The sequence below is a fragment of the Diadema setosum genome, chromosome 21 (genome assembly GCF_964275005.1).
Source record: "Diadema setosum chromosome 21, eeDiaSeto1, whole genome shotgun sequence".
NCBI lineage: Eukaryota > Metazoa > Echinodermata > Echinoidea > Diadematoida > Diadematidae > Diadema > Diadema setosum.
Genome location: NC_092705.1, coordinates 9,891,546 through 9,918,720, shown reverse-complemented (window position 1 = coordinate 9,918,720; position 27,175 = coordinate 9,891,546). Strand labels below are relative to the sequence as shown.

The 27,175-nt window shown below is 39.6% G+C and overlaps 2 protein-coding genes across 2 annotated transcripts; both read left to right on the top strand.

Annotated features, from left to right (window-relative positions):
- The first annotated feature begins 12,824 nt into the window (after positions 1–12,824).
- LOC140244908 (heparan sulfate glucosamine 3-O-sulfotransferase 1-like) lies at positions 12,825–15,364 on the top strand. Its single transcript, XM_072324517.1, has one exon. It carries the CDS (start codon positions 12,825–12,827, stop codon positions 14,163–14,165), a length of 1,341 nt encoding a protein of 446 aa, XP_072180618.1. The 3' UTR covers positions 14,166–15,364.
- Positions 15,365–17,477: 2,113 nt separating this feature from the next.
- LOC140244907 (histamine H2 receptor-like) lies at positions 17,478–26,501 on the top strand. Its single transcript, XM_072324516.1, has 2 exons — positions 17,478–18,412; positions 26,345–26,501. The coding sequence occupies exons 1-2, from the start codon at positions 17,478–17,480 to the stop codon at positions 26,499–26,501; spliced, it is 1,092 nt and encodes a 363-aa protein (XP_072180617.1).
- Positions 26,502–27,175: the final 674 nt, after the last annotated feature.

Below are 27,175 nucleotides of genomic sequence, written 5' to 3'. Positions count from 1 at the left end.
GCTGATTCCTGAGATACGGAAGGAGTGTGTACTTGAGGGAGGTTTTCTTTTTTGTTACCATAGTGAGAATTTTTGCTCTGGATTCTCGGGGATCTCTGATATTGTCCTGATGTTGTGTATTTCACAATGGTGCATGGGGTCGGTTTGCTTAGGGATCAGTTTATCGGTTTCGTTGCTGGGGATGTTTGGGGTTGTGTTCTGATCACTGATTGTATTTTTGACCTGCTTTGTTTCTTCAGCGTACGATATGTTGTTAAAGGTTTTGACCTTGATTATTTCCCATGCATTTTGTACTTTTTACAGCCTTTGTATGCTGCTGTGTGGTCCTCTACAGCATGCACATTTTGGATTTTCTGTTTCCTTACATTCTTTGAATTTGTGCCCTTGTCCACATCTTACACGGCACAACTTGCCATGACACTTTTCTGAAACATGGCCAAAGTGTTGCCATTTGTGGCACCATATAAGTTGCCTTACCTGGAAAATTTTGGATCCCTTTTCCACTTTGCTAGGGAGATGAAATCCCAAGAAAGTGATCAAAAGTGATTATGACAGTACGAGATTCCCATTTTCTCGGCGGTGCAGTGGCCTCGCCCATATTTTGTTCTGTTTCTTTAGTTCGATTAACAATTCATCTTCGGTGATATCTAATGGGATATTGCTTTCAACACCTTTGATATTATTGATGTCCTGTAGAGTAATGTCCTGCAGAGATCGTGCCTGCTGATATGTATTGCAACGAACATTAAATTAATTTCTCATTCGTTTGATATACCTCGCCATAGTTCCCCTCTAGCTGTGATTATTTCATTCGTGATTTGGATAGGATTCAGTCTAGTTACATTATGCTTTGGGTCAATGCTCTTTATCTTAATCGTTAGTCATTCATCCTCACTGCTCTCAAAAGTTGATCGTTTGGTAGGACTTTGGGTAGGGGATTGACTTTCATTTTCTGTATCTGTTTCTGTGCTATTAGGTCGGGGTCTTTTTGAATGCCTGATAACTTCTATGAAAGGCTGGGATGATTCATTTTCTTGGTCAGTTTCATGTCCTAAGTCCATAATGTCTAATCCTCCTTCAGCCATACTGGCCGTGCCGCAGTGTGCGCTTACCTTCTCTTAGACCAGTGGTAGAATGTCTCTTCACAGTGAACTCCTTATCTGACATTGGGACATGTATGGTCAGCCCCCCATTTAGAGACAGATCTGCTTGTATCACTTTGCTATGCAAGTACATATGCAACATGCACATAGTGAGCACTTGTTATCACAGTCCGCACACTCCTGTTGCGTTTCCTGCATTCCGGGCGGCTGGAAATGTGACAGAATGCTTTCCCTCATGCATTTTTGTTCATTTAGGATAACCGTACTGGTATCATCTCGACAGTCCGCCAATGACCTTGGGTAGGTGTACGTCAGAGTATATCCTTGATGACCATCTCCGGCACATCTGCCCACCCCCTACCATGTTTTCCGCTCCCTAGTTGATAATCGCATCGACATCGTCAACTTGAACGCCAAGGCCAAATGCCGCCGTTGTGACAACTATTTTGATGCAACCAGCGGGGAATTCCTTCAAAATTCAACGTGAGCTTTCCTTGACCGTTTTTCTGTGGATCATATCAGTTATTCTGTCAGCCCTGCAGAGCTGCCAGATCTTCCTGATTCTGCAGGAGTCTCCCTGAAAATGTCAAAATCTGTTCATGTCTGAATAAGAGAATATTTAAATCTCCCTGACTTGGGAATTACTTTTGCCAATTGAAGCAGAAATGCATGTAACACACAGATATCTTCCTAATTACTGTGTGGAATCTTCCTGATTTGGATGTTGGAATGTTGACAGACCTAGTCCTGTTGACTTTTTGTGCATCAGAATATGCATATTTCCCAAGTTTGGACATAAGCCACATGTACACGGACTCACACTGTCTCATGTTGACCGTCTAAATGATGGTTTTTCTTTGACTCTTTCCTGCTATTCTTGATGTGGGTGATAAGCCATTCAAGTGACTTGTTGGGGTCTTGAGAGGCACGCTGGACGTGAAGGAAGATGTAACAGTACTGAGTAGGAGTGAAAGTTGTGTGAATAGATCTTGGTTTATTTCCCTTAAGTGTATATACAAACATTTGTTCATTTGTTTGAACTGGTTGAAGCAAACACTCTTCACATGGACCTACTACACGTTAACTGTTCATGAAAATCTTTCTTTAATCCCGTCAGTATCATCGCCACCTGATTATGTGCTTCTCTTTGAGAAGCACTATCAGATGCTGGACATTGACAATTGAGTAATCATGCTTCATCATTGGCCAAAGAGCTGTTTCCTTCAATTCGATCTTGTTTGGCCGATGTGCCTTTTCAGACTCCACTAAGAACGAGATCTGTAATAATGAACGGCATAATGACTGAAGAAATTTAAGGTGGGGGCGGGAAGGTTCAAAGTTGGAAACTGTAAAGTTCATCAAGCACCTTCTCCCTATCAAAAAGTAGAACAGATACATGTTAGGCTATATTGTGTGCATCTTAAAGCACCTTCAGTTGGGCCGTATTGGGGCCCCAGTGGAACAATGTAAATATATATCCAGTAGGATTTCACAGTTGCTCTGTTTGATGATATACCCTTCAGCCTATATTGCAATCACAGTTTACCCCTAGCGCTCTTGTTTTTGTTTAAAATCAAAATTACAAACCGGACAGGAATTCTTGCCACCACGTGTGTGCTGCTGTCAGTCAATGCAAGTACAAAGCATACGTCTTGATATATCTCTCAAGTAGCTGTCGCAGTAAGTGTAAGCGTAGGAATGCCTTCTAGCAGACTAACCACTTCACCTATCCTGTGATTAGGTGGCCGGAAGTCAAGATCCCTGCATGCAAAACAAATTTACCTGAGCTTCCTTTGTCGACCATTAATAGTAGTTATTTAATGCAGTTACACAGTTCTGTATACATCCTATACTGCTCTTTCCTGTTTGATGTTTTCTATTCTTTCGTGGGAGGGCCATATTATGTTATTGTGTACTGTTCTTATATAGCTAAAGATCTCTGATTATGATTTTTAATTTCAAGGTTTTTAATTCACAAATAATACAAAATAATAAATACAGCATGCCCATTCACAGGTAATGTTTGTTATTCCGAGGGTTTGTTTTATTGAAATACAAGTTTGTAGAGATGAGGTTAATTTTTCCAACACAAACAAATTTCGTGCTATACCTGGCATTTTGTTGGTCCGAAAATGTAATATGATTCATTATTACATAAGTTTGTTAATCCAAAAATGAGAAACAGTTCGACAGCCCAAAAATAAGATAGGGCTCATTATTTTGAAGATCTTAAAATCCAGAAATTGAAATATGTTTCGTTATTGAAAAGAGGTCCATCCTTTTTAGCCCCCGTGACTTGGCCCCGTAGGTGGCTATCAGACACACTATAGTGACCGGAGAAGATGTATCTTTTGTCCGCTGGTGGATATTCCTACCCTTCCAAACAGGAACCAGGCAGACAAATGCCGCCTTTGCAGTAGCCAAGTGACGCTATATCTCATTGTCATAGCTCTCATTGCTGGTCATCACTTCTAAGTACAGTCATTGAAAGCATCCACCTCCTCCACGACCTCACCTTCAACCCTCAGCATCACCGGTGTATGGCTGTCATCACCCATGGGCCTCATCTCCCTGCTCAACACCATCAGTTTTGTCTTTAGTGTTTAAAGATACAAACCAGCTTCCCCACTGTCGACTTTCACACGTCCCAGCAATTCTGCCCTACTTTGGCAAAAGGAAGCAAGTGACAAAGACATTTCTCGCAAAAGTGCAAAATGTGTCTGTCATTTACACTGACGTCAATGGACTATCATGATGTCTTATCTAACATATCTCTTAGTAGGATGAGTGTTTCTGCATGAAATTTGGCCTGGAAGAAGAGATAATTAAGTGAATTACGAAAGCATCAATAACTCAAATTCGGATGGTATGTCACTTGCTTCCTTTTGCCAGAGTAGGGCAGAATTGTTCTAATTCCTCCATAGAGCTCGCACCCAAACACAATACTATGAATAAATAGGTGTCTATATACTCTTACTACCCAGTTTCAACCTTTCATTAGATTAAGGTTTTGTGACACAAATGATGTATGTTGATACATAAAAATTGTATCTCTATCAGTCTGGGTCACTTGGTGAATGTGTGGACAGTACCACCTTAATCTATACTACTGTGATTAATAAATCATGCATTAATGTAATTGTAAGTGTATCTCTGCATTTTGAAATCCATCACAGATAGCAGTAATTCTCAACTGAATGATTTGACCCCATGAAATAAATCCAACTTATACACATCAGCTCTTAATTCTTCACAAATATTTAATGTAAGCTTATCAAATTAACCTCATATTATCAAACTGTACATTAACATGAGTCTTTCCAGTCTTCAGTTCAGATTCTTTCCTAATATCAAATCATCCAGTGTTCTGTATTTGGTTGGTTTAGGTGTATCTGTAAATTGTTTTTTTCCTACAGATGCATGATCTTTCTTGATTCCAATGCTTTCGCCCGATTTTGTCCAATCAAATGCTCCTAGTGCTGTTCAGCTGACATGGGTTCCCCATTCTTGTTTGCGATACTTGAGCCTAGTTCCGTCAAAGCAAATGTCCTTGCTTGGGCAAGAGATGAGTGTTTCCACTCTGCTTGCCTCTGAGACTCTGACAAAATGAAAGTGAAATTACAAAAGTTCTCATTATAAGGGCTTGGACCCCGTTTACAGTGTGGGGCTGGGCCGAGCCGCGGCCGAGCTGCGGCCGAGCCCAGCCTCAATTGCGAGGCCGGGCCCCGCAATTTTGTTCGTTTACACTGCCGGGCTCTGCCGCGCTTTTGATTCAAACCTTTCAATATTTTGTCGTAGTGGCGCTCTGCTTGTTAACAAACGCAATTTGGTATTGTCTAGTTTTCAGACCCTTTGCCAATGAATTCCGTGGCGACTAAGTCGCCGTTCAGGCAAAGGCCTTTGCCAAAGGAAAAAATCTTTGGCAGGACAAAACCACCTTAAACTATACTAGTTTTCGACATTGAGGGGGTTAATATCCTGAATAGCGAAATAGTACGGGCAGAGGGTTTGGAAGCCAGACTAAAATTGGCCGCGAATTTGTCCCAGTTTGCGTTTACACTGAGAAAAGGCCGGGCTCGGCCACGGCCGAGACCACCTCCAGAGCGAGGCCAACACAATGTGAGGCCAATTTTGGCCTCGCATTTGGCCTTTTGCGTGTTTACACCGAAATGAAGGTGGGCTCGACCGCGGCTCAGCCGCTGCCGAGCTTTGCACTGTAAACGGGGTCTTAGAGTTCTTTATTTATTGCATATGCCTCTCTATTCCTTTTTGATTTTGTATAAAACAAAATCAGTGCAAAAAATGCTGAACGTCGACCGATTATTGGTCCGTCCGGAGTGTAAAGTTTCCATATATATCTGATATAATTTTCTGGTCTATAGAATTGATATAATTGTTAGAATGATTGTCAGTGTTAAATGTTATTGTTAATATCAGCGCATTAATCTCCTGGATGTCATTTATACGTATTATATGTTCTTAACATTGTGATTTGTAACTTTCGATGTATACCTGCAATTATCTAAAGGGATAATTGACCTGGTTATCCATACGCGTATAAACATTTTCTTGAATGAAGAAATGATTCAATCAAAATATGCTTATGACGACATTCTCCCATCATGTGTCTGATCTTCACATTATTGTTCTCCTTATGCTTTTTTTTTGAGTTGTCATTTGACTTTCCTCATGTTCTGTAAGAGCCTTAAAAAGACAATGAACTTACAAAAGACATAAATAACTAATATGCTATTTAGCATATATTTGCATAATTAGTGTGTAACAGGTGCTTCATTTGAACAGCACTCATAATTACATCAACAATTTCTCAAAATATCATGAGCTATGTGAACATTGATGCAAATATTGCATGTTCACATTTTTCATATTGAATTTAGACTATGAAATGCATGAATATCTACCAAATATATGTTCACTTCTCATGGAACTTAAATCATGCAGAAACATAGCTGAATAAATGTGCCTTGACAGAGGTAAGAAGGATGAAATATTATTTTCATTAATCTGCCAGTATGTCACTGAATGAACGAAGGATCAGTATACATCATATGACGTTTGCCAATAAATGAGAATGTTGCATCTTCATACCCCCTTAATGCTTTTTATGTGCTTATGATAGTCACCAATAAATGTAAATTACCAACAAGCGGTAATGAGTACAACAGTGTATCATTATCATAACAGAATACAAGTGTACAAATCCACTAATATTATGAATGTGCTCTAGTAGAGTAGTTTTGTAACACCTATTGCACCAGCTATATGTCTGCATTGTCACAAGTCATATGTAGAAGCATGCAAATTGTATCCTGTGCAAGTGCTGTCACAGATATTTGGCCATGATTGCTTTTTTTTTTGCCAGAGATCAAACATCAAAGGTCATCAGATTAAATCCAGTTGAGTAAAAAGAATTTGCGAGATCTGTTCAGATATACATTGGATACATTTTAACAGTGCTGTTTCTTAGAAATTAAATTGTAAATAAGTCTCACACTAGATTGCTTATGATATCTATATGATCTTGAAGTATATTAGTGTGCATTAAAAATGCCATATAATAGCGAAACAAATTTTGTTATTGCCATATTTCATGAAATGAAGAGAAGTGTAGGATGGATGTTGACTTTGAGTGAGGTTACATACTGTATTTTTTTATTGCTATAATCAATTTACAATCAGTTTGCCAAGATGGTACAGAATTTGTGTGTGGACTGAGAAGTGTTTGTGTGTAAGTGTGTAAATATGAAATGTAAATTCTGGTGGTTGTTAATGTTTGCTGCCCTCATCTCTTGAAAATTTAATGTAGTAGGAGTGGTAGTAGTAGTAGTAAGAGGAATTGTAACATGCGTGGTAGTAAGCAATACTAATGGTGGAAGTACTCTCTAGTAGCAGTGATCCAGTCAAAGTAGTACAGTGCACTCCTGTTATATCGGACACGGAATATAACGAAATTCTGGTTACAAAGAAGTAAAAATTCAGGTGGCAACATTACCCACTCTATATATTTTAATCGTTTATTTGTTCGGTTATAACGAAATTTTGATATAATCAAAGGAAATTGCTTGTTGGCCGGAGGACTTCAAATGGTACAACAGGAGTCCACTGTAATGGTACATATGTAGAAAAACAAATAAGCATTGTGTTAAAATTGAGATTTATTTTGTTTGATCACTATTAAGTCACCTGTAATGGGCTAAAAATGCTTTTTATCAAGACCCTTATTTTACTGTATAACAACCGTAGCATATAGCAAAACACAGACAGAAGCACAGAGAAAATATGAATTGAAAACACAATACAATACATTCAATATAATTAATACACTCTTGCCATGAGCTCACACGAGTGCTTACAAAATTACATAAATAGAAAGTATTTTGTAAACTGAATGAAGTAAATACTTTGACCAACCTTTTTAACCCCGTCATTTTGGACGCCACACTAATAGGTCCACATAATAGGCATAATATATATAACTCATAACGTAGGATGCTATACACATACTTTGTAATACATGTATACCTGTGCAGAACTGGAGCTGGATGTAAAATTTGTATGTTTTTAGATTTTCCAGAGCTTTCCAGAGCAACGTGCCAATACGAATAAAGTAAATGGAGTCAAAAGGGGCCTGAGCTTTCTATCCTAACAGAATCTTCGTCACAGGCAAAATGACAAACATGTTACCGAGTATGTGGAAAGCAATCACTATAATGACTACACACAACAAGCACAGTCAGAGGAGGGCTAGGGACACAGAATGTAGAAAACAAAACGGGTGGGTTAGAAGTCAAAGGCAGGGAACCATGCAGGTTAAAGGGAAGGGGATTAAAGCAAGCTAAAGGGGGTGAACAGACAAAATGCAGAGGTGGCCAAATGTAAATAAAATTAAGATGAGGTCGTAGGTACATAGGTAACGTAGGTAGTCTACAGTATACCATGAACCATTCAAACTCAACAAAAGAAGCTACATGTGATTGGAAAACAATTTATCTACAACAAATGTTCGGTGAAAGTCCATTGACTTACTATTAAACCGTGGATTCGATTCAGACCGTATATCTTTGTGAATTTCGCGCTTAGAGAAAGAGCCTCGAGTTCCATTATTTTTGTTTGACACTAATATCGGAAATGATTAGGTAACCCCCATGCTTGCAGTTTTTTGGAAATATTTTGCTCAGCACCTTGTAACATTGTATAGATTCAACATTTTTAATTCAGCCATTGTAATACTTGAGAATGTCTTTTAAGCGAGCGACTAACAGGCTGAACCTCGACGAAGATGTGTACTTTGCATCTTCGAGGGATGGTTTAGTTTTGGCTGAGATGGAGGATTCAGATTTAACTTTTTGCGAGATTATTAGAAACCACGTATGAAATATGAAAGAGCATACAATTTTAAGCGGAATTTTAAAGTTTATTTGTTGAAAATCGGTTTTCAAATGGTTGAAATATTTGAAAGTAAAGTATAAAAAAATGGTCATAATAAATGTGGATCCCACCTTTTATCAGGACCTCTTTTTTATATATATCTCGGCAAGTTCAAAACCGATTTTCATCAAAAAGACTCTGAATTCCTCTTAGCTTATACTTTTTCATATTTCCTACAGAGGCTTCTCATTATTTCACACACAAAAAAAGTTGGAAACCCGAAGCCCCATCTAAACCAAAACTATACTATTCGCGAGTGATGACCAGACGATTTTTTCCCCTGATATTCTTCCGATCGTCGTTGTCAGTTTCTCATTGTGATCATTGTTAGATAGTTCCACGTGTTGTTTGCTTTGGTATTGTAGTCATCCTAATCACCAGATTTCTAGTCATTTCAGTAATGTCCGTCATTTTCCAGTAGGCAGGAGAATTTTCAGCGGGCGGACAAGGATGTTAAATTGGCGAGTTCCGTTCTTGCGTCTTATGTATTACCTGCTGTATAGACGCGTGCTACTTACTATCTACTTGCGACCCGCGTGAGAGTTTCGAAACCGATCCGTTTTCAGTTACGAGTGACAAAAATGGGGACTGCGAAGTACCTGCGTTACAGCTGCGAAGTACCTGCGTGGGAGTTGCCTTCGAGGTGCTGCCCCTATAAGGGCCCCCTACAAGTGTTCTGCGTGTACCTCTGCGAGCAAACCCCCGCAACTCATCCGGAACGAGTTTTGAGCATGCTCAAAGCCTTAAATTGTCACACCGTGTCTTGGGAAGCCGTGCGGGTTGACTTGCGGGGAAAAATTTTTGCTACCCGGACCTCCCAACATGCCCATCGAACTACGGTCGGGTGAGATACGTGCTAGGTACTGTCATGTGCGGGTCATCTGCGGGGACATCCGGGTATCTAAAATTGTTCTTCGCAAGTCGCACGCAAGGCTTGCCCGGAAAGGTGTGACAAATATTTAGTCCTCCTTCCTCTCATCGTATAGGCCGGGTTTGTGTTTCGTTCAGCTCCACGTACGATGACATTGTACTCCCCTCTTTTCACTGTTACATAATCAGCCTTAACACCAGCAGGTAATTCTCGCAGTGAATGCCCAACCCAAGAAGATATTAACCTCCTTGAACAGACCCTAGTCCTGTTTCCAGACGTGTATGATTTTCATGACATCCTTTGTGGAGTCAGTTTATATGTTGTATCAGATGTTGAATATTTACAAAGGAAAGAAAGCATTGTCGCTGCCGCTTGTTGGCGAGTTCTGTGCATGCCATTTCGTAAAATATGTATACCACATAGCTGTAAAATAGTCTTGAAACCCAGACTACGCCCATAACAATTCGCTTTCAAGAAAGTTGACGTCATACGTCATCAATGGTGCAGAAAGTCCCCCACTCAAAAGGGCGCCGTGAATAATATGCACACCCCAGTAAACCTCTTTTCAGAGACCTTTCACTAAGGTCGGAAAGGGTACAAAATAGCAAGGCAAAAGTTGCGTGATAAAGCACCCCATACAAGTGAATCCATTGACATTCCTTCATGATAGCTTCCTGTTGACGACTTGTAGGTCCCACTCTATTCCGCTTTCTGCGGGTCGTAATGTGCGTTACGAATTGACTTTCTATGTGCATCTACAATGAGAGTGATACCACATTAAATGGTTTTCTTCAACGGCCATGCCAATTTCTCGCCCAATACTTTAATCTAAGGATGTTTCCTTGATCTGTAGATCAGAGGTAAGTCTGTACACGCATGTAGAGTTGTACACTATAATTGATGATTTTGTTCTTTTCACTTTATGCACCTCTTATCTCGTAAATGTGAATTATGCTATTATTATGTAAAAGTTTCAGATGAAAACCAGTGTTCATATATTTTAAAATATCCATCGGGATATACCCGTGATCTGCAAGTATGCTGTGTATGTCATGACGTGTCATTGCAATGGGTTTGTTTCATATCGTGCCAGTCCATTCCACGGGTAAAACGAAACATAAATTTGAAGAACGCTGCCCCAATTCGTTTTTAATATAACGTGTATTTACACGTGCGTGCATCAACAATGTTTTTGTTTTCTTGGGGAATTGTGGTTTTCTTGGATGTTGGAACACATATTTATTCCCATGTGTTCTGATATTATCAAGAATAAGTCCTGATTTTTTGTGAATACTAGAATATGCACGTACATGCATCAGAAATGCTTTTTTTTTTTAATTTAAAGATTGTATTTTTGATCTCATATTTTAATATCATTATTGAACACCTGTTAGTCCCCATTTTGTTCTGATATTATCAACAAAAAGTTCGATTTATACAATGTAGGAAGGGCAGAGGAAAGTTAATGCTATGTCAACACGCAAAACGTGATTCCAAATGGGCAAGACTTCCGTAAGTCCCCCTTTTATACACTGGAATATCATTCATACCCCACCACTTGCCAAAATGTGTGCGAATGCATGTGTGCGAGCTAACAAGGGCAGCGGAAGGGTAGGATACAATTCCACTGAGGTGAGACGAAAGTCACCTCTTTGATAGGACATAATGAAGTCTTTCTTCAAAATAGGCTCAAGTGTTGTTTATTTCTGTAGACTTGAATGGCTGAAGGCTTCTAGCCCTGTTTGTTTTGCGCTTCAAATCAACAATACTAACGATTTATCTTGTCTTGAATAAATGTGGTTTTAAAGGGTGTGTACAGTTCTGGTCGAGGTGAGGATTTAGCATTTAACGTGTTGTGAGATATTCAGAAACCACTCTATGAGATGTCAAAGAGCATGCAATTCTAAGCGGTATCAAAAGTTTATTTGATGAAAATCGGTTTTGAAATGGCTGAGATATCCAAAAACAAGGTGATACAAAGAGATCCTAATAAAGGCGTGGCCTGTCGCCTTTTATTATTATCACTTTTTTGGATATCTCAGCCATTTGAAAACCAATTTTCATCAAATAAACGTTGAATCCTTCTTAAAATTACGTGCTCTTTCATATTTCATAAGAGATTTCTCATTATCTCACTTAGGAATGTTTAAAACATGAATCCCCACCTCAACCAGTACTGTACAGTCCCTTTAAACCAGAAAGGATCATTATGTAACATTACATTCTGAAACTTGGAAATGGAAGATATTCAAAATTTAGTGTGTGACAGACTTTATGATAATTGTGACATGTTATTGTGATGACACACGTGCATATACATTGCTCGTATATCATGTATATCATCTCTCTCTCTCTCTCTCTTGCTATATATTATCTATAATGTGTGTGTCTCTGTGTGTGTGGATATATGTGTTGCACTGTGATGACATCATTGTTTCTACCAATCTGCGTGTATTCACTGAAAGCATGTGAAACTTTAAATTTTCCGTTCGATTTTGATCAGTGAAATGTTATAGTTTTGCTGGTCTTTTACTACTAGTATCTTTTTTTTTTGAAAATCAAAGTCAACTTGAACAAAGTTTAAGGAATGACATTAATTCCTTACAAGCTATAGTCATTCAGGGACCTCAGTACTCTTAATTACGATCTCTCAATAGTTTTGGTAGTGTGGAAGACAGTATCAGCAAAAGCTGGGCTTACTAAATAAGCTTTACACCCTTTTCTAAGATGTTCTGGAGAAAAAAAAAACCAACTACTACAAGAAGAAAGATGCTGTGTATTAGAAGGTCCCAGGTGTGACAGAGATAATTTGGGAAGACAACTATATCGAAAAGATTGAAATATGTTCAATTTAGCGTCCTAAATAAGATAAAATCTAGCAGACAGAACACTGTCAATTTTATTGAAATCGTCCAGAATATATATAGCATTTTAAAATTTTTCAATCGATGTTCTGTTTATTTGATTTAAAGACGACTTTTTCCCCCTTTCATTCGGTACACCTCAGTCTTTGTAGTGAAAGATACGTATCTTGTACTTGCAATGCTACTGTCAGCATAGCATTCATACACACACACACACACACATATATACATGTATATTTATATATATGATATATATATGTATATATATATATATATATATATATATATATATACGCATTTGTAGCATGTTATAATTAGTGTATCACATATCACGTTATGCATCTCAAAATGAATATATCACAAAGTTGTATATTTCAAAACAATACAAAAAAGAAGAGTTGCTTCGTCCTTGTCGTTGAAGAGAATCTCGATCGATCTTGTGATGTGTAAATTATCATGTCTTCTTGTTCCCTGACCATTTTTTTTTTTTTTTTTTTTTTTTACAGGTAGACCCGATTCCGGGTCCCAATTCTCAAGATGGTGGGACGCAACGAGCGAGTGAAGAATTTTGTGTTGGCGGCGCTGTTTGGTTCTTCGGTTACCCTCATTGTAATCAGTCTACTCTTCCATGACACTAGCCGGTCCCAGCAGGTGATAGGAGCACCTCTACCACGCCTGCAGAACACTGGCCCAGCACCGTCACTTGCCAAAGTGGTATCTCCTCAGTCATCTTCAGCGAGTCATCCTATCCGTAGCGATGGGGGCGTGCCATCGAAGCCAACGTCACCACTTAAGTCACCACCAAAGTCACAGTCAAATTCACCGCCCAATTCGGGCACCGAGCTGGAACCGAAATCTCCGCCGAAGCCGAGCATACCGAAGACCGTCCCGACGAAACGCGAACGCAGACTGATGGAGGTCAGAGAGGAAGGGGCGCGAGCAATACGCGACAACCCGCCCATACAGCCCAACCTAACGGTACCTCCTTCGGGCTTGGTCGAGTGTCCTAGCAACCAGAGACCGAACGACACTGCAAGGATGAAATTAGACTGTAAACGGCGACTCCCGCAAGTCATCGGGATCGGTGTTGAAAAGTGCGGCACTGCAGCGGTGTCGTTTCTTCTGTCTACGCATCCGAACCTCGTCCATGCATACCCCTTCGAGGTTTATTTCTGGACTAAGCACATGTACAAAGGAATGGACTGGTACCGGAACCGTATGCCCGTGTCGTCCAAATACCAGCTCACTATGGAGAAGACCCCAAACTACTTCACGAGCTCCACTATTCAGAGGGACATTCAGCGAATGATGCCGGACAGCACAAAGTTCATTCTCGTGGTGCGAGATCCCGTAGTACGCGCTTTGTCACATTACGTCCACCTGAAGGTCAAAATAAAGAATCCGGAACACTTTGTGGACCGTCCCCTGAAGCCTGGTCAGCTTAGTCTTTGTTTTATAAATAACACCTTCGAAACGACTGTGGTGCGACCAAATGGTGCTCTTATGGATTACAACTGCATACTGACTGGTGGCATATACCACCAGAAGTTCACTAGATGGCTGAGCGTATTCCCGCGGGAACGATTCTTCGTCATCGATGGCGACCAATTTCAGGCCGACCCTCTGCCGATACTCAAAGAGCTCGAATCTTTTCTTCAACTGCCCAAATTCTTTGACGGTTCCCACGTTTATTTTGATGAATCGAAAGGTTTCTTCTGCAGACGGGGCTATAAGCCCAAACAAACATGTCTGGGCGACGGGAAGGGAAGGACACACCCAGTGATCGGAAAACGCGTTGAGCAAAGACTACGTGAATTTTTCAGGCCTCACAATGAAAAGCTGTTTGAACAAATAGGAAGAAGGTTTGACTGGAAATGATAAAAATTTCGCCCTGCACTAGAACGGTCATCAGTTGGTTAAAGATGAGTATGAAATTGCCTACATAATTATGCCAGAAAAAGAAAAAACGTAACATCATATCCGCATAGCCTTCCTTATGGTGTGCATGGGGCGACACTTTGAAATGTAATGTCCCGTTTTAATTTGGCGAAATTAAAGATGTTTTAACAAAGACGTTCTGACACTTAGTCTTGTAAAAGCAAACCAGTGATGATTTCGAGCCACTTTATGACAGAAGAGGGATAAGTTATAGCCATTTAAATGTCCTTTGAGCATCCGACACTTTACACTAGTCATCTTACAGACTTTTTTACGTCAAATATATGCTGGAAATAAAACTTGACCGACTCAAATCAAGTCCAAAATGCTAAATCGTGTTTTGTTGAAAGTTTTATGTTTGGTGTTTGCGTTCGATTTAAAGCACATCTTTTCATGCAAGAGGTTCCAGACCACATCTTGACATGCACATGACAATAGCTTTACATTGTGAAGTAGTCTTACAGTCTTCAGGGTTTGCTTCTAACTTCATATTTGTCAATCGATTGAAATAGCTTTACATTGTCCGCGTTGGATGTACACAAGGGAAAGTATATTCAGTTTCTTTCTATCGCGCGCGAGCACACACACACACATACACAAACAGTACACAAACATATGTGCGTGCGTATGTGTACTTGTATGCGTACAAAATTCAAAATTGTGTGGTTACCCTTTTCATTCATATACAGTTGAAGAGAGCCAATTTGATGGAATCCAATCATTTTTCCCTATTTTCAAATGCAGAATGCAAATAACGTGGGTATCCTAAGTCCCATATCGTCAAGATTGGTGTTTTCCATGATTACCTCTCACTTTGAAAGGATTCGAGTTTTCTGCACATGGTCTTACGAGGATTCACTACATTATAAGCAGAGTAACAAGATGCCGCAACACTTATTCACATTCACTTCATCCGCTTTTAAGAAATATTCTTCCGCCAAAAAAGTAAGTGTTTTAGAGAAATTTCTATAGCCTATATCCATGTTTTTTATTCCAATTTTATGCCACTTCAGAATGAAATGTTAATGACTGCACTGAATCAAATGTGTTCTCCTGTCTTTATTCAACTGGAATAATGGAAATATTATGCATTGTACACCTGAGTAAAATGGTGGCCATCATGAAACATACAAATGTATTTATCCCTGATGAATCAATGTGACAGAATAAACCTGCCTTATGTCTTCCTCTATCATAACATTGCGCTCTGCATTCAATGAGTATATATTGCGGAAGTTATTCTTTTTATTTCTATGTTTCGTCATTAGTATGTGATTCGTTGTTTCTATTGCGACTGATTGACAAATTGCCCTACATGGTCGTAAATCAAAAACACATCATTCGGTGTTGGTAGCCATGATAAAAATCATAGAAATTATACTCGGGTCACACTTGAACCAACGATCATCCCCTGATTTCTACAAGGGCGTCATATCCACTAGACTACTGAGCTGCAGCCAGTTGGTCCTGATCACTAGTAGCAGCGGGTGTACTGCGTATTTATTCAAGTACTAGTGTAATTAATACATGCTTCAATCCACGCTTCCAATATCGCAGTATACATGATGAATAATGATCGCGTCTGTACACTGAGAAATGTCAAAGAATCAACTTCAAATTAGAAGTGAGTTTGACCGACAGGTAGCCATCAGTAGCCACGTCATGAGTGATTAGTACATAGTACGCAATTAAGGCAAATTGTCTCCGAGCCTGCATGTCACGAATCATGACATTAAAGGGACTATGTAATGCAGATGTATGTTGACTTGTATTTAGATATAATACCAAGATCATCACTTCTCTGACAAATATAGTATTATATAATATATATATATATATATATATATGTGTGTGTGTGTGTGTGTGTGTGTGTTTTAGGACTGTTTTTCTACTTTGCATTTTTCTTCAGATTATTAAGATACGACCACGAAAAAAGACATTCCAAATCAAGATTCTGTCAACGACATCATCTGCTGATAACTGCTAAAAGCACTAATATGATTAACAAAAGACATTAGAATGCATCTAGACTGAGCATTCCATGCGATGTACAATTTTGCTGATTATGAGTATACGTACATGTAAAAGTACCTGACTTACAGATTGTCAGATGATGTCATTGGCAGAATCTTATTTTGGAAGTTATTTTTTGTTGATGTGTCCAAGTAATCTGTGGAAAATAGAACAAATTTAATATGGCACGCGTTCAGCTATTCATTAGATCTATACAGAGTGCGTGTTGAGGGTATCATGAATCCACACAAGTCAACATGCATTTGAATTGCATGCCTAAGTCCTTTAAGTTCCATGTGGATAGAGGGTATTACCTGCACAGCAATCGCCGATACGCTATTAGAAGATTTTGTTGATACAGTCAAGTGACAGTGTACGAGAGTGTTGATCGTGCTAGCTTCATTAATCTTTAGAAGCGGCACGGGGGGGGGGGGGGTTGAGGCGGCACTCCCTGCAAGCAAACATTCACACACAGACACAGACACAGACACAGACACATACACATCCCTATATGTCGCATATATATATATATATATATGTCGCATATATATATATATATATATATATATATAATATATTGGGTAACTGGAGGAAAATGCTACATCCCCCTCCCCCCTCCTAGCCTCCCCGGTTTATGGCTCTACATCTAGACCTCACCACGAGCAGCAAGATTGGCGACTTGACACTCTTCTCTACATTTGCAATCCACAATGCGTGGCGGCCCTTGTTAATTTAGTCGCATTTAGTTTTGTTCGACATGTTGCCACCGTGATTGGTTTATTAGCTTGGCAGTTGGCATTGAATGACAGAAAATGACTTGTCGCCATTCTTTGGTTATATCAATTCTTCCTCTCTTTATACAGTACTTACCGTGGATACACCGATACTCGAAGCTCACTATCACCATTGCTATTACGCATGATATCATGTCTGACGGTCGTTCACAATTCCGTCTTCAGCGAGGCTGAACTTCGTCTGGGTCAAGGTTTAAATATCTTCTCGATGAAAGTGTATCGTCTTCTGTCTTGTAAAACCACAATCACTGTCATCATACAGAATTCTTCAAAGAGTGTTTCACGATAAGATACAACCTCAGGTTCCCTGGTGATATAAAAAGGCGATCGTCTTTGCATGGAACGTCTCCGGTCGTGTACTTTTTATTGTTCAGGGTGCTACTGCCGCGATTGAGCGACTATAGCAGTACATTGTGTATTACGGTTGACAGAAAGTGCCAGAAAAATGTCTCTTCTTGAACCAGCACAGGCGTCCATGTCGAACTACTCTCTGTACGATAGCTACTACAATACGCACCGACATGTCATGCTCTCTGTCATTATTCCAATAATTTGCTTGACAGTCGTCAGCAATGCTCTAGTCTTGCTGGTGGTCCTGAGCGAGTCAAAACTTCGCCATCTAAACTACTATTACCTCAACAGCCTCGCCCTCTCGGATCTCGTGAACGGTCTGGTCGGCGTGCCCTCATCTCTGTACTTCCTCGTAGTACTGAGTCCCCTAACCTGCTCCTTCGCAAGCTCCCGCCTCTTGTTTCTTTCATCATACGTCTTCTCCGGCGTGTCCTTGTCGCATCTCATAACGATCACGGCCGACCGCCACTTCGCCATCACGAAACCGTTAAAGTACGTGACCGTGGTGACACCGAGGATGAAGGTCGTAGGGATCACCTGCTCCTGGCTGGCCGGCATCATCTACGGTGTCGTTGCCGTCGTAAATGTTGGCTCTGTCGAAAGCGGAGATGCGGACCTTCAACTTTGCTCCGTATGGCGCTACACGAAGACTTTCAGTGTACAGTTTTACGTCATATCCGGCATGGCCATTTTAATCCTTGGCGTTCTACTCTGTTTCTGTAACCTGCGTATCCTTCGCATTGCCATGAAACAGTCTCGACGTGAGATGAGGCAGAAGAATGCAGTAGCTACAAACGGCAAGAAAGCTTTCATCCCGGAGAGCATGCGACAAGTCAAAGCGATCCGCGTAATTACCTTCATGGTTTGCGTGTTCTGCGGCTGTTGGTTTCCGACCGCCATTCGCTTTCTTTTGAAAGCGACGATGCAATTCAGCCCCCTGCAGAACCTTGTTGCCATAGACGTGGTGACAGTAACGATTAGCCTCGGCTCCCTGATAAATCCGTTTGTATACTGCGTCAAAGACAGCACGTATCGGAACGCCTTCGCTAAATTCAAATCATCAAGCAGACATTTATTCGTCCGCACTAAAATTCACGTCTGAATTTGTTTAACTTCAGGTAAACAGTGGGCCTTCTTCCCATCCCCGAAGCTCGAAGCCAAGCACGCTTTGACAATGATCATAGTATAGCCATGAAATAACACTCGTAATGAAATAACAGCGTATAGTTATCCAAAACTAAACTAGCAATTGACACGCTGCCACCCTATAGGCTTTAGTGTACAAAATAATGACAAGTTAAAGGTTTGTTGTGCGATAAGGCACCAGATTCAATAGCACTAGGGGAAAGAGCTAGGATGCTACGTTCAACTCGGCTTTGCACAAGAGAGCCTCACTAATTATACCTAACTCGAAAGTTGTTCCATTGCACGAGTGAAGACTATTCATTATCTGTTTTATCAAAAAAAAAAAAAAAAAAACCTCTGACATAAATATGCTGTTACCATCTTAGTGCGGGATATAACCAGATGCAAGCTTGAAATTTGGAGCAACGTTTATGACGTCATCACGTCCAATTCCTGCCACTTCGACTGAAATCCTAGGGAGGTTCTTTGGAGTCAACAGGAGTAGCCCACTATACGTTGACGTGTGTTTCCGGTCGACCTGAACGGCGTTACGTTCGCATTATAGAGTTGTATTCCCAAATGTCTCTAATCACAACAACAGCAAGGATAGTATGAAACAGCAAATTGGATAAAGATCCCGTGGGACTAATACAGACCTACAATATATTGTACGCCTATATGCTCACGTCATCATGCGCTATCCATATTACTGTTCGAAGGTGTATGCACGCTCAATTACAATTTATTGTAATACTACAGCAAAAAATTGCAATGGCACGTTTCGGCGTAATGTGATGAGTTGACATCAACCAATCGGACACACTATCGTTAAAGTATTGATACAGATATCCTCCTGTACTCTGAGATACATGTATATCAATACTATTTGTTTGAGAGTATCTAACAGTTTTAATCTATTCCCAGTACCTTAGTTATTGAACCAATGAAGCACAAGGCGAGCTCACCTTGTACCTCCTTGGTCGGACCAAGCACAATGTTCAGCAATGGAAGAACGATCGAGGTTATAGCAAGCACAATGTCGTTTTAGCTACTCATTCGGTTTATCTTCGCGCAAAATTTACTTTCATGTTCCGGTGAAAATACCCATTAGAATGGGTTACTTTGACTTTGACAAGACTAGATATTTTTTTTTTTATGCTGACATGGTTTTGAAGTATAGCAAAATTTCCTTCGTTATAAACGTGGATGAAACTTGGCTTGATCCCTTCAAACCAGTCACTTATTTCCTTGCCACGAAGGAGATGGACACACGTATGCACATGTAGTTTAAAATGTGGAAAATGAAATACATGAAAACCGTACGTATTGTAGTAAACTCAGATGCAGTTTCTTCTCAAAGCAGACTCATTATTTTTCATGATTATTATGTAACAATCTTTAACACAGGGATGCAAAACATTTTCATTAATTGTTTGGACATAATTATTGTTTATACCATGGCATTAAAGGAACATAATTATTATGTTACTTTCACTGTCTGTGTTGTATCCCGTCCACCCCCCACCCCCCCCCAAAAAAAAAAAAAAAAAATTGTCGGTCCAGTTCAATAACTCAAATCAACTGCATATGCCTGTCAGTGAATATTCAGTTGGCAAGTATGCGGCCTCTAATCACATTCTGCATTGCATGGTATATGGGTGTAACATTAAGATTGATTCCCTTAAACAAGGAATGCCATGACTGTGAGTTGTCTATGGGAGATGAATGGTGTAGAGAATGTCTCGTGAGAGGCGATATCATTGGAGAAGACGATATCACGTCTCCCTTTTTCGGAATCAAAGTCGGAGGTCGGGACGAGAACTTATCTAGTCCTCCCGGTGGCACTTTAACATCTGAACACGAATTTCTTCTCGGATGACTCATCTCCGATAGGAACAACCATTTCTAAAACATTTTTAAAGCCGAAGAAAAGGGGCCATAAAAGCAAATAGAACTCAGGGAAAAAAACAAACAAACCAGGAGACCAACGAATAAACTGAAAAACGTATATCAAATAACGTATAAGTAACAAGCAAATACTTCAGACGAAATCAATGATGGTAAAATTTGATATAAAATATACAAAGAGAGAGAGAGAGAGAGAGAGAGAGAGAATGATTTATGTAAATCTGTTTCTTTACGTTGAAAACATTGCTATAGTGTTTAATTTTATTACTTTGCTGGATTAACGAACCTTCGACATTACCAACCTCAATTCATTTTCGGACTTACGAATCTTCGGAATAACGCCATAAATAATGTTCAGATTAACGAACTCACATTTTCATTTTAAGTGGGGGCGCTGTGGCATAGTGGATAAGACTCCCGACTCCTGGTCGGAGGACCCGAGTTCGAATCCCGCCCAGTGCTTACGTCCTTGGACAAGATGCTTTTACCCACCATGTCCCTCTCGACTCAGGTGTATAAATGGATACCTGGCAACTCTAGGGTGATAATAATGGCAGGGCCCTCTGGTAGAGCAGTGGTAACACTGAAGAGGCCACCCTGGGTAAATAAGACCGTATTATTATTATCATTATTATTATTTTGGGTGTAACCGACATCTAGGTATACGCAATTTGTGTGCTTCGGAATAAAGAACCTTTGAAAAATCGCATCTCACTCCAAAATATGCCGTTTAACGAAATCTACTGAAGTGTGTTTGTGTGTGTGTGTGTATGTGTGTGTGTGTGTGTGCGTTACACCCTAATGTAGTGTAAGCCTGTACGTGGTCTGATAGATGTAAATTGAAGACGAGATAGGGACAAGGCATACTTTGAACAAGTCATTACTTTGCATAGGAGAGTAAAGGGGTGTGAATATTTTCTTTACTTTCATCAGTTTAACAGTGATAGCCCATACTTACACATATACTGCAAGGCATCAGCAAGCTCAACCAGTCCCGATCATTTCAATGGCTGCACTAAAAGCAGGTGAAACAAGGCGCGAGAAAAATAAATGTTTGTGATGAGCCTGTTCCCATTGATTTACGTGTCTCAGACCTTCGTGCAATATGTGAAAATATTAACATATTATTATGAATGACAGTCGTGGCATTCTGGCAGGTAAATTGTTTATTTTGTTAATGATGGTAGTTCTGAAGAAGAAAGAGGTTTCATGGGAGTCTCCAGCCGAAAGCGACAGATCTCCCTCTTTGAAGCCATTTTTGCAAGATCTCCCGCTCTCTCGCTTGAGTTTGAATATCTCTAACTCTATGTTTCTCCCGCTTAAGATATATTTTCATTCGTCCAAGATTTAGCATTTTTTCTCTTTGGTGTTGTCATATCAGTATAGATATGTATAGTATGTATAATATAGATTACTATAGCACCAGAGAGTATTAGACCTGTAACCCAAGCGTGCTATTCTCATGGTCTGACATTCGGGTATTCAGCGGCTGGAGTGAAAAACAAACCCAAGAGCGGGATATTTTTATGCCTCCGCCAACGAAGTGGCCGGAGGCATTATGTTTTCGGGTCGTCCGTCCGTCCGTACGTACGTCCGTCCGTACGTCCGTCCCGTTTTGTTTTTGTCGATATCTCAAGAACCGTGAGGTGGTTTTGCATCAAACTTGGTATGAGGGCATATCCTGGGGGGATGATACTTTGTTTGGATTTTAGGGTCACGGGGTCAAAGGTCAAAGGTCACAGGTTATTTTGTGAAAAAAGTTGAAATTTCATGTTTTTCTCAATATCTCGCAAATGGTTCAAGGTATCTTCATGGAACTTAGTATATATGCATGTACCGATGGGCAGTGATTATCTAGGGAAGTTGGGGGTCATGGGTCAAAGGTCAGGAGGTCAAAGGTCAAGGTCAACTCCTCAAAATATCACTACTTCTTTATATTTATGCAATGGCTGAAGGATTTTTTTTAACTTGATGTATGCATGTATAACCCAATATATATTCTGTGGGAAGTTTCTTGCCAAAAGGTCAAAGGTCGAAAGGTCAAAGGTCAAGTGAAAGTGCTAAATTGCACTTCTTCCTCCATATCTCAAAAGTAACTCAAGGTATTATCATGAAACTTACATATTTATGCATGTTCTACCTAACACTTATTCTCTTTGGAACTGTGAGGTCAAAGGTCAAAGGCCAGGTTTAGATAATACTATTTTACCATTTGATACTGAAATTATACTTTTTCTCAATACCTTGAAAATTACTCAATGCATAAACTTATAAAAGGGTCCAAAGTCAAGTAAAAATCATCAGTTCCCCCAAATAACTGCACTCTGACGTTTTAATTATTCATCCAATTGAACCTAGTTCTAGGAAAGTGAACATTCAGCACATTTGTGGCAAACCTGTCATTTTAATATTTTGCCATTTGTGTGAAACTGTCATCACATATTGTGAAGACATTGTACTATAGACCTATTAAGAGAACCATGCATTATGGCGAAGGCATACACCAGTCGCCGTAACGACATTTCTAGTTGACAAGATACGTTCTCCTTTTTTCCATAATTGGCTTTGAAATTCCATGAAACTATAAGTTACGGTACATCGTAACATTTCTGATGATAGATTACAGAACAAACACACACAAAACCCCCCAAACAACAACAACAACAACAACAACAAACCACCCAACGTGTGAGGCTGCTACCACTACAGGAACCTTGCGATTTGACACGGCGATGAACAATGCAACGTCAGAATTCAGAATCAAGGTTTTCAATCTATAAAATTTCTGTTTACTTTGATCCCAGATTCCAGAAGTATAAAATACATGACTGAATTACATTACCTCTGACTGTGATTACTTGTGAGTCACGTTCTAAAAAAAAAAAAAAAAAACACGTTTAATTTTGAGCAGCAAGACTGTTAGTTGGTCCGGTGTTTTAAAGCTCGGAAAAAAAAAGACAAATGCATGAACTATAGCTGTAAAGAATACATGAATGCATTCCTTTGTTTGGTTTTCCATCTGTAGCCAAAAAAGCTCATCATGTTCCATTCAAAACTTGTCCGGTGCTTAAAGTTCATGGGAAACACCTCCCTTGACCTTTTACTTATCAGTCACCTCATGCTAATTATCTTTCCGTGTTTTTTAACAGCTTTAATCCAAACCAAGTAATATTACAATGTGACAATTTCTAGCTGAGATTATGGCTGGAAAATAACATTTGCAAAATCATATCAGTGACTTTTGTCCGTAACCTTTACCCCATCATCTCATGGAAAAGAGCGCGTGATTAATTTCTATTCTACTAACTCATATTACTGTATTGGCCATTCATGGTGAATGTTATTATCATGTTGTGGGACTCGGGACGGTCAGACAGTTGGACAATCTAAAATCACAATGCCTTTGGCACCAGTCAGGGCATGAGGCATGAACATCAATGTCAACCATTTAGCAAGGAAAAATACGGCACTTCGCCTCCTGTAATATAAAGCTCTTATTTTGAAATCTTATTACATTCAATTTGATACCTCAATCGCGCTTTAGTGTTCACGCTTACATTTTAGGTATTTTACTTCATCGCAATTACAACTTTGAACAATATATAGGTCAATGCTAAGGCTAAATGGTAATTTTGTTTATTTCAGCTGGGAGGTGCTATGAATAGAGAGGCAAAACTTCATAATCCATGCAAATACAATTTTTTGGTTCTAAAGCATTAAAATGGGATGAAGTCGTGCCAAGCGCCGCTCTATGTATATCTCCAACATGTCCAAGACGAAATGTGGAGAAGAATTGAAAGTTTCACATTTCATTAAATTACAAACTGTATGTCAATGTAAAATTATCAAAGAAATACTAGAATTTAGAACAGTTCAGAACAGTTTAGGAAGGAATTCATAGGTATCCGCCTACACATGTATTTCTGGTTTCCTCGGCAATGCGCAAGTCGGAATGAAATGCAAATTAGGTTCCCGTTAACACTTGATATTTTGTCCATGACGCGCATAATTATTTGGGCATGGTAGTTCCATATCTTTTAATCTGGCATATTTGACCTTTTAAATAAAGTAACACAGCGTCTTCTGCAACGTGTTCTGGATTTTAATTCGCTGCTTCAATTCAAAGCATACACATTCATTGTTGCCAGCACATTGAAAAGGACAGCGAACTGCGGGGGGGGGGGGGGGGATGCGATGCTAGTTCTTATCACTGATACCCTCTTTTGTCAATGCACCCGAGTACCACCTGTAGTTCAGCGCACAACTTAACGACGAGGCTGTGCATGACTTCAAGGGAAAGCATTTACATAGTTCTTCCTCCATTAATCCCGACCGATTTTTTTTTTTGCTATTTTTTATAGTCACAGCAAAATTTTGTATATCATGCCTGATAACATTATTTGTTTGATGTTATCTATCCCACAATACTTAGTAATACTTAAAGCTCATACCTAGTATACTTGTAGATGAGTAAATAATGCAAACTCTTTTTTTTTTGCTGTTGTTTTTGTTTTGTAAAATATACTACAATGTGATTAATCTTTGGCTTAAATGTTATCTACGTAGCCGGAAACAGTCATCTCTGTATCCAGGGCACTAATCCAATCCCAGAATCATTTCATCAGGTGTATGTCAAGGTTTCATCCCAGGACCATTGTTATTTTTGATATGCATAGATGATGCGGTTAATTGTTAACAATTTTTTTTTTTGCGTTTATTCTATTCGCTGATGATACGACTTTGATTGCCTCTCACTAAAATTTTGAGACTTTGGTCAGCAGGATCATTATTGATTTGAATACAGTATAGACCTTATAATCAGCTTGTTTGTAATAAATTATCTTTGAATATTTTGCAAAAAAAAAATTGTTGTTTATAGAAATAAGCAAAATACAAGATCTTGATAATGTCAAATTAAATATCAACAATATTTTGATAGAGCAATGCTCTGTTGTCACATACCTTGGGGTACAACTCGATGACTGCTTGACGTGGGATTCTCATATAATACTGCGGCAGAATATTCCGGATTGTTGGAGTTACGAATACGAATGTCAAGACTGCTTCTAATATTTTGCTCCGTTAACACCATTGTTCCACCGCTTTCACACATTGAGTGTTCATGACTGCAATGTCCTGCAAGATGATTCTCTGATACATACTAGTTTATTTCACCAAAAGTCTTCCTCCATGTTTTGATACTTGGAACACGTAGAGTCACTTCAATGTTTGAATAGCTGATAAAAATGGGATTGTTTTATGTATAGTTTTCCTTTGTTGTCCTTTGATAAGCCCTATCATATTCTACTGTAGTTCATGTATTTTAAACTTAGCTTGCTTTGTAAGTTGAACACAGTCTCGCCATTTATATAACTGCTATATGCTTGACTGTTTTATTGAATAAACCATCTCAATCTAATTCGGTTCGTGCTCGTAAAAAGTCCCGCTTTATTCATTCATCGCAAAGAGTAGGGTGCTTCCTTGGTGAAATGGTTCCCCAAATCCCCAGATGCCACACCAGAAAACGGGCGAATGATGCCGACCTCTCCTGGTTCATGCCAGGTGACTAGCTGTAGCCAGCAAACGGTATCAACCAGACAAATTTGAGCCGTAGGAAGAAGAGGAAGAAGAAGACTTTTGACTTTTCAAAATGATACTTTCATCACACTTGCACACCTTTCACATTGGTGCATAATATGTAGTGCTTACATTCACATTATTTTTAAAAGGGGGAAATATACTCGCCCTCGACTTTTTTTCTTTTTCTTTTTTGCATTTAATACATCACGGTTGGCTTACCGTTTCTATATACAGTAAACTGGATGCAAATCAGGGTTTCTATCAATAGTAAGTGCAAATGAACTGGTTTTATGATATGGCCGTCAAATCAAACAATAGACATGCCTGATCATCCCAAATATGATCCAGGGTGATCAGGAGAGAGATCCATGTTGACGCCTGGGCATCCTTGGACATCCGCGAGGCCAACACGGCAACTTCTGGAGGTCAGAAACATCTGGCGTCATCCGGGGACTGCCGTGTTGGCAGAGCAATCCGGGATGGTCCATGTGGCCACTGCGTATAGCTGCCGTGTTGGTCCGTGTAAGAGCCTTTCATGTACTAGTAGATGCTGTGTAGGTACCATTATGTTCAGGCCTTATCCGTGTAGCTGTCGTGTTCATACCGTGTGTAGAGTCATCAACGCTCGTCGATGCTCCATCCAGGGCGAAACTATCCCGGATCTCCCCGGATCATCGTGTAGATCCTTGAGGATCCGTGTTTGAATGATACTTGGACATGACTGCATTATTACAACATGTAAAAGAGGTTTTTCGAAAATGCGCAATCAGCTTGATTACAAATTACACATAATAATATAAATGAAAGACTAAATGATTTTTTTTTTTCAACGGATATACATGATTAGCTCAGATATGCTAATGTGGCCAGGTTATAGAGTGCATGCTCTGCTCTAGCAGCAACGAAGAGCAAATTTTGGGAGGCAATAAGCTCTACACACTTCATGCGTTCAATTTAAATGTACCAAGCTAAGCGTGACCTTAAAGCAAAATAAGCGTCATAATACTGACGATGATATTATATCAACCACGTGATATTTTCCCCGTCAATCGTGAAAAAGTGAGTTGTGAGACCGTCGTTTCATGATGGTGCTCATAATATGTTGTTCCGTAACTTGTAAAATTTATGTTCGAGAATGACCCTGTTCTTTATTCTTGTTGTCCAGAAGGGGGTCGGATT

Bases quoted from the DNA above. Each gene is read 5' to 3' on its own strand.
- LOC140244908 (XM_072324517.1), top strand. From the start codon at position 12,825: ATGGTGGGACGCAACGAGCGAGTGAAGAATTTTGTGTTGGCGGCGCTG.
- LOC140244907 (XM_072324516.1), top strand. From the start codon at position 17,478: ATGTCTCTTCTTGAACCAGCACAGGCGTCCATGTCGAACTACTCTCTG. The intron at 18,413-26,344 runs GTATCGGAACGC...AATATGATCCAG, and splicing joins TACTGCGTCAAAGACAGCAC to GGTGATCAGGAGAGAGATCC.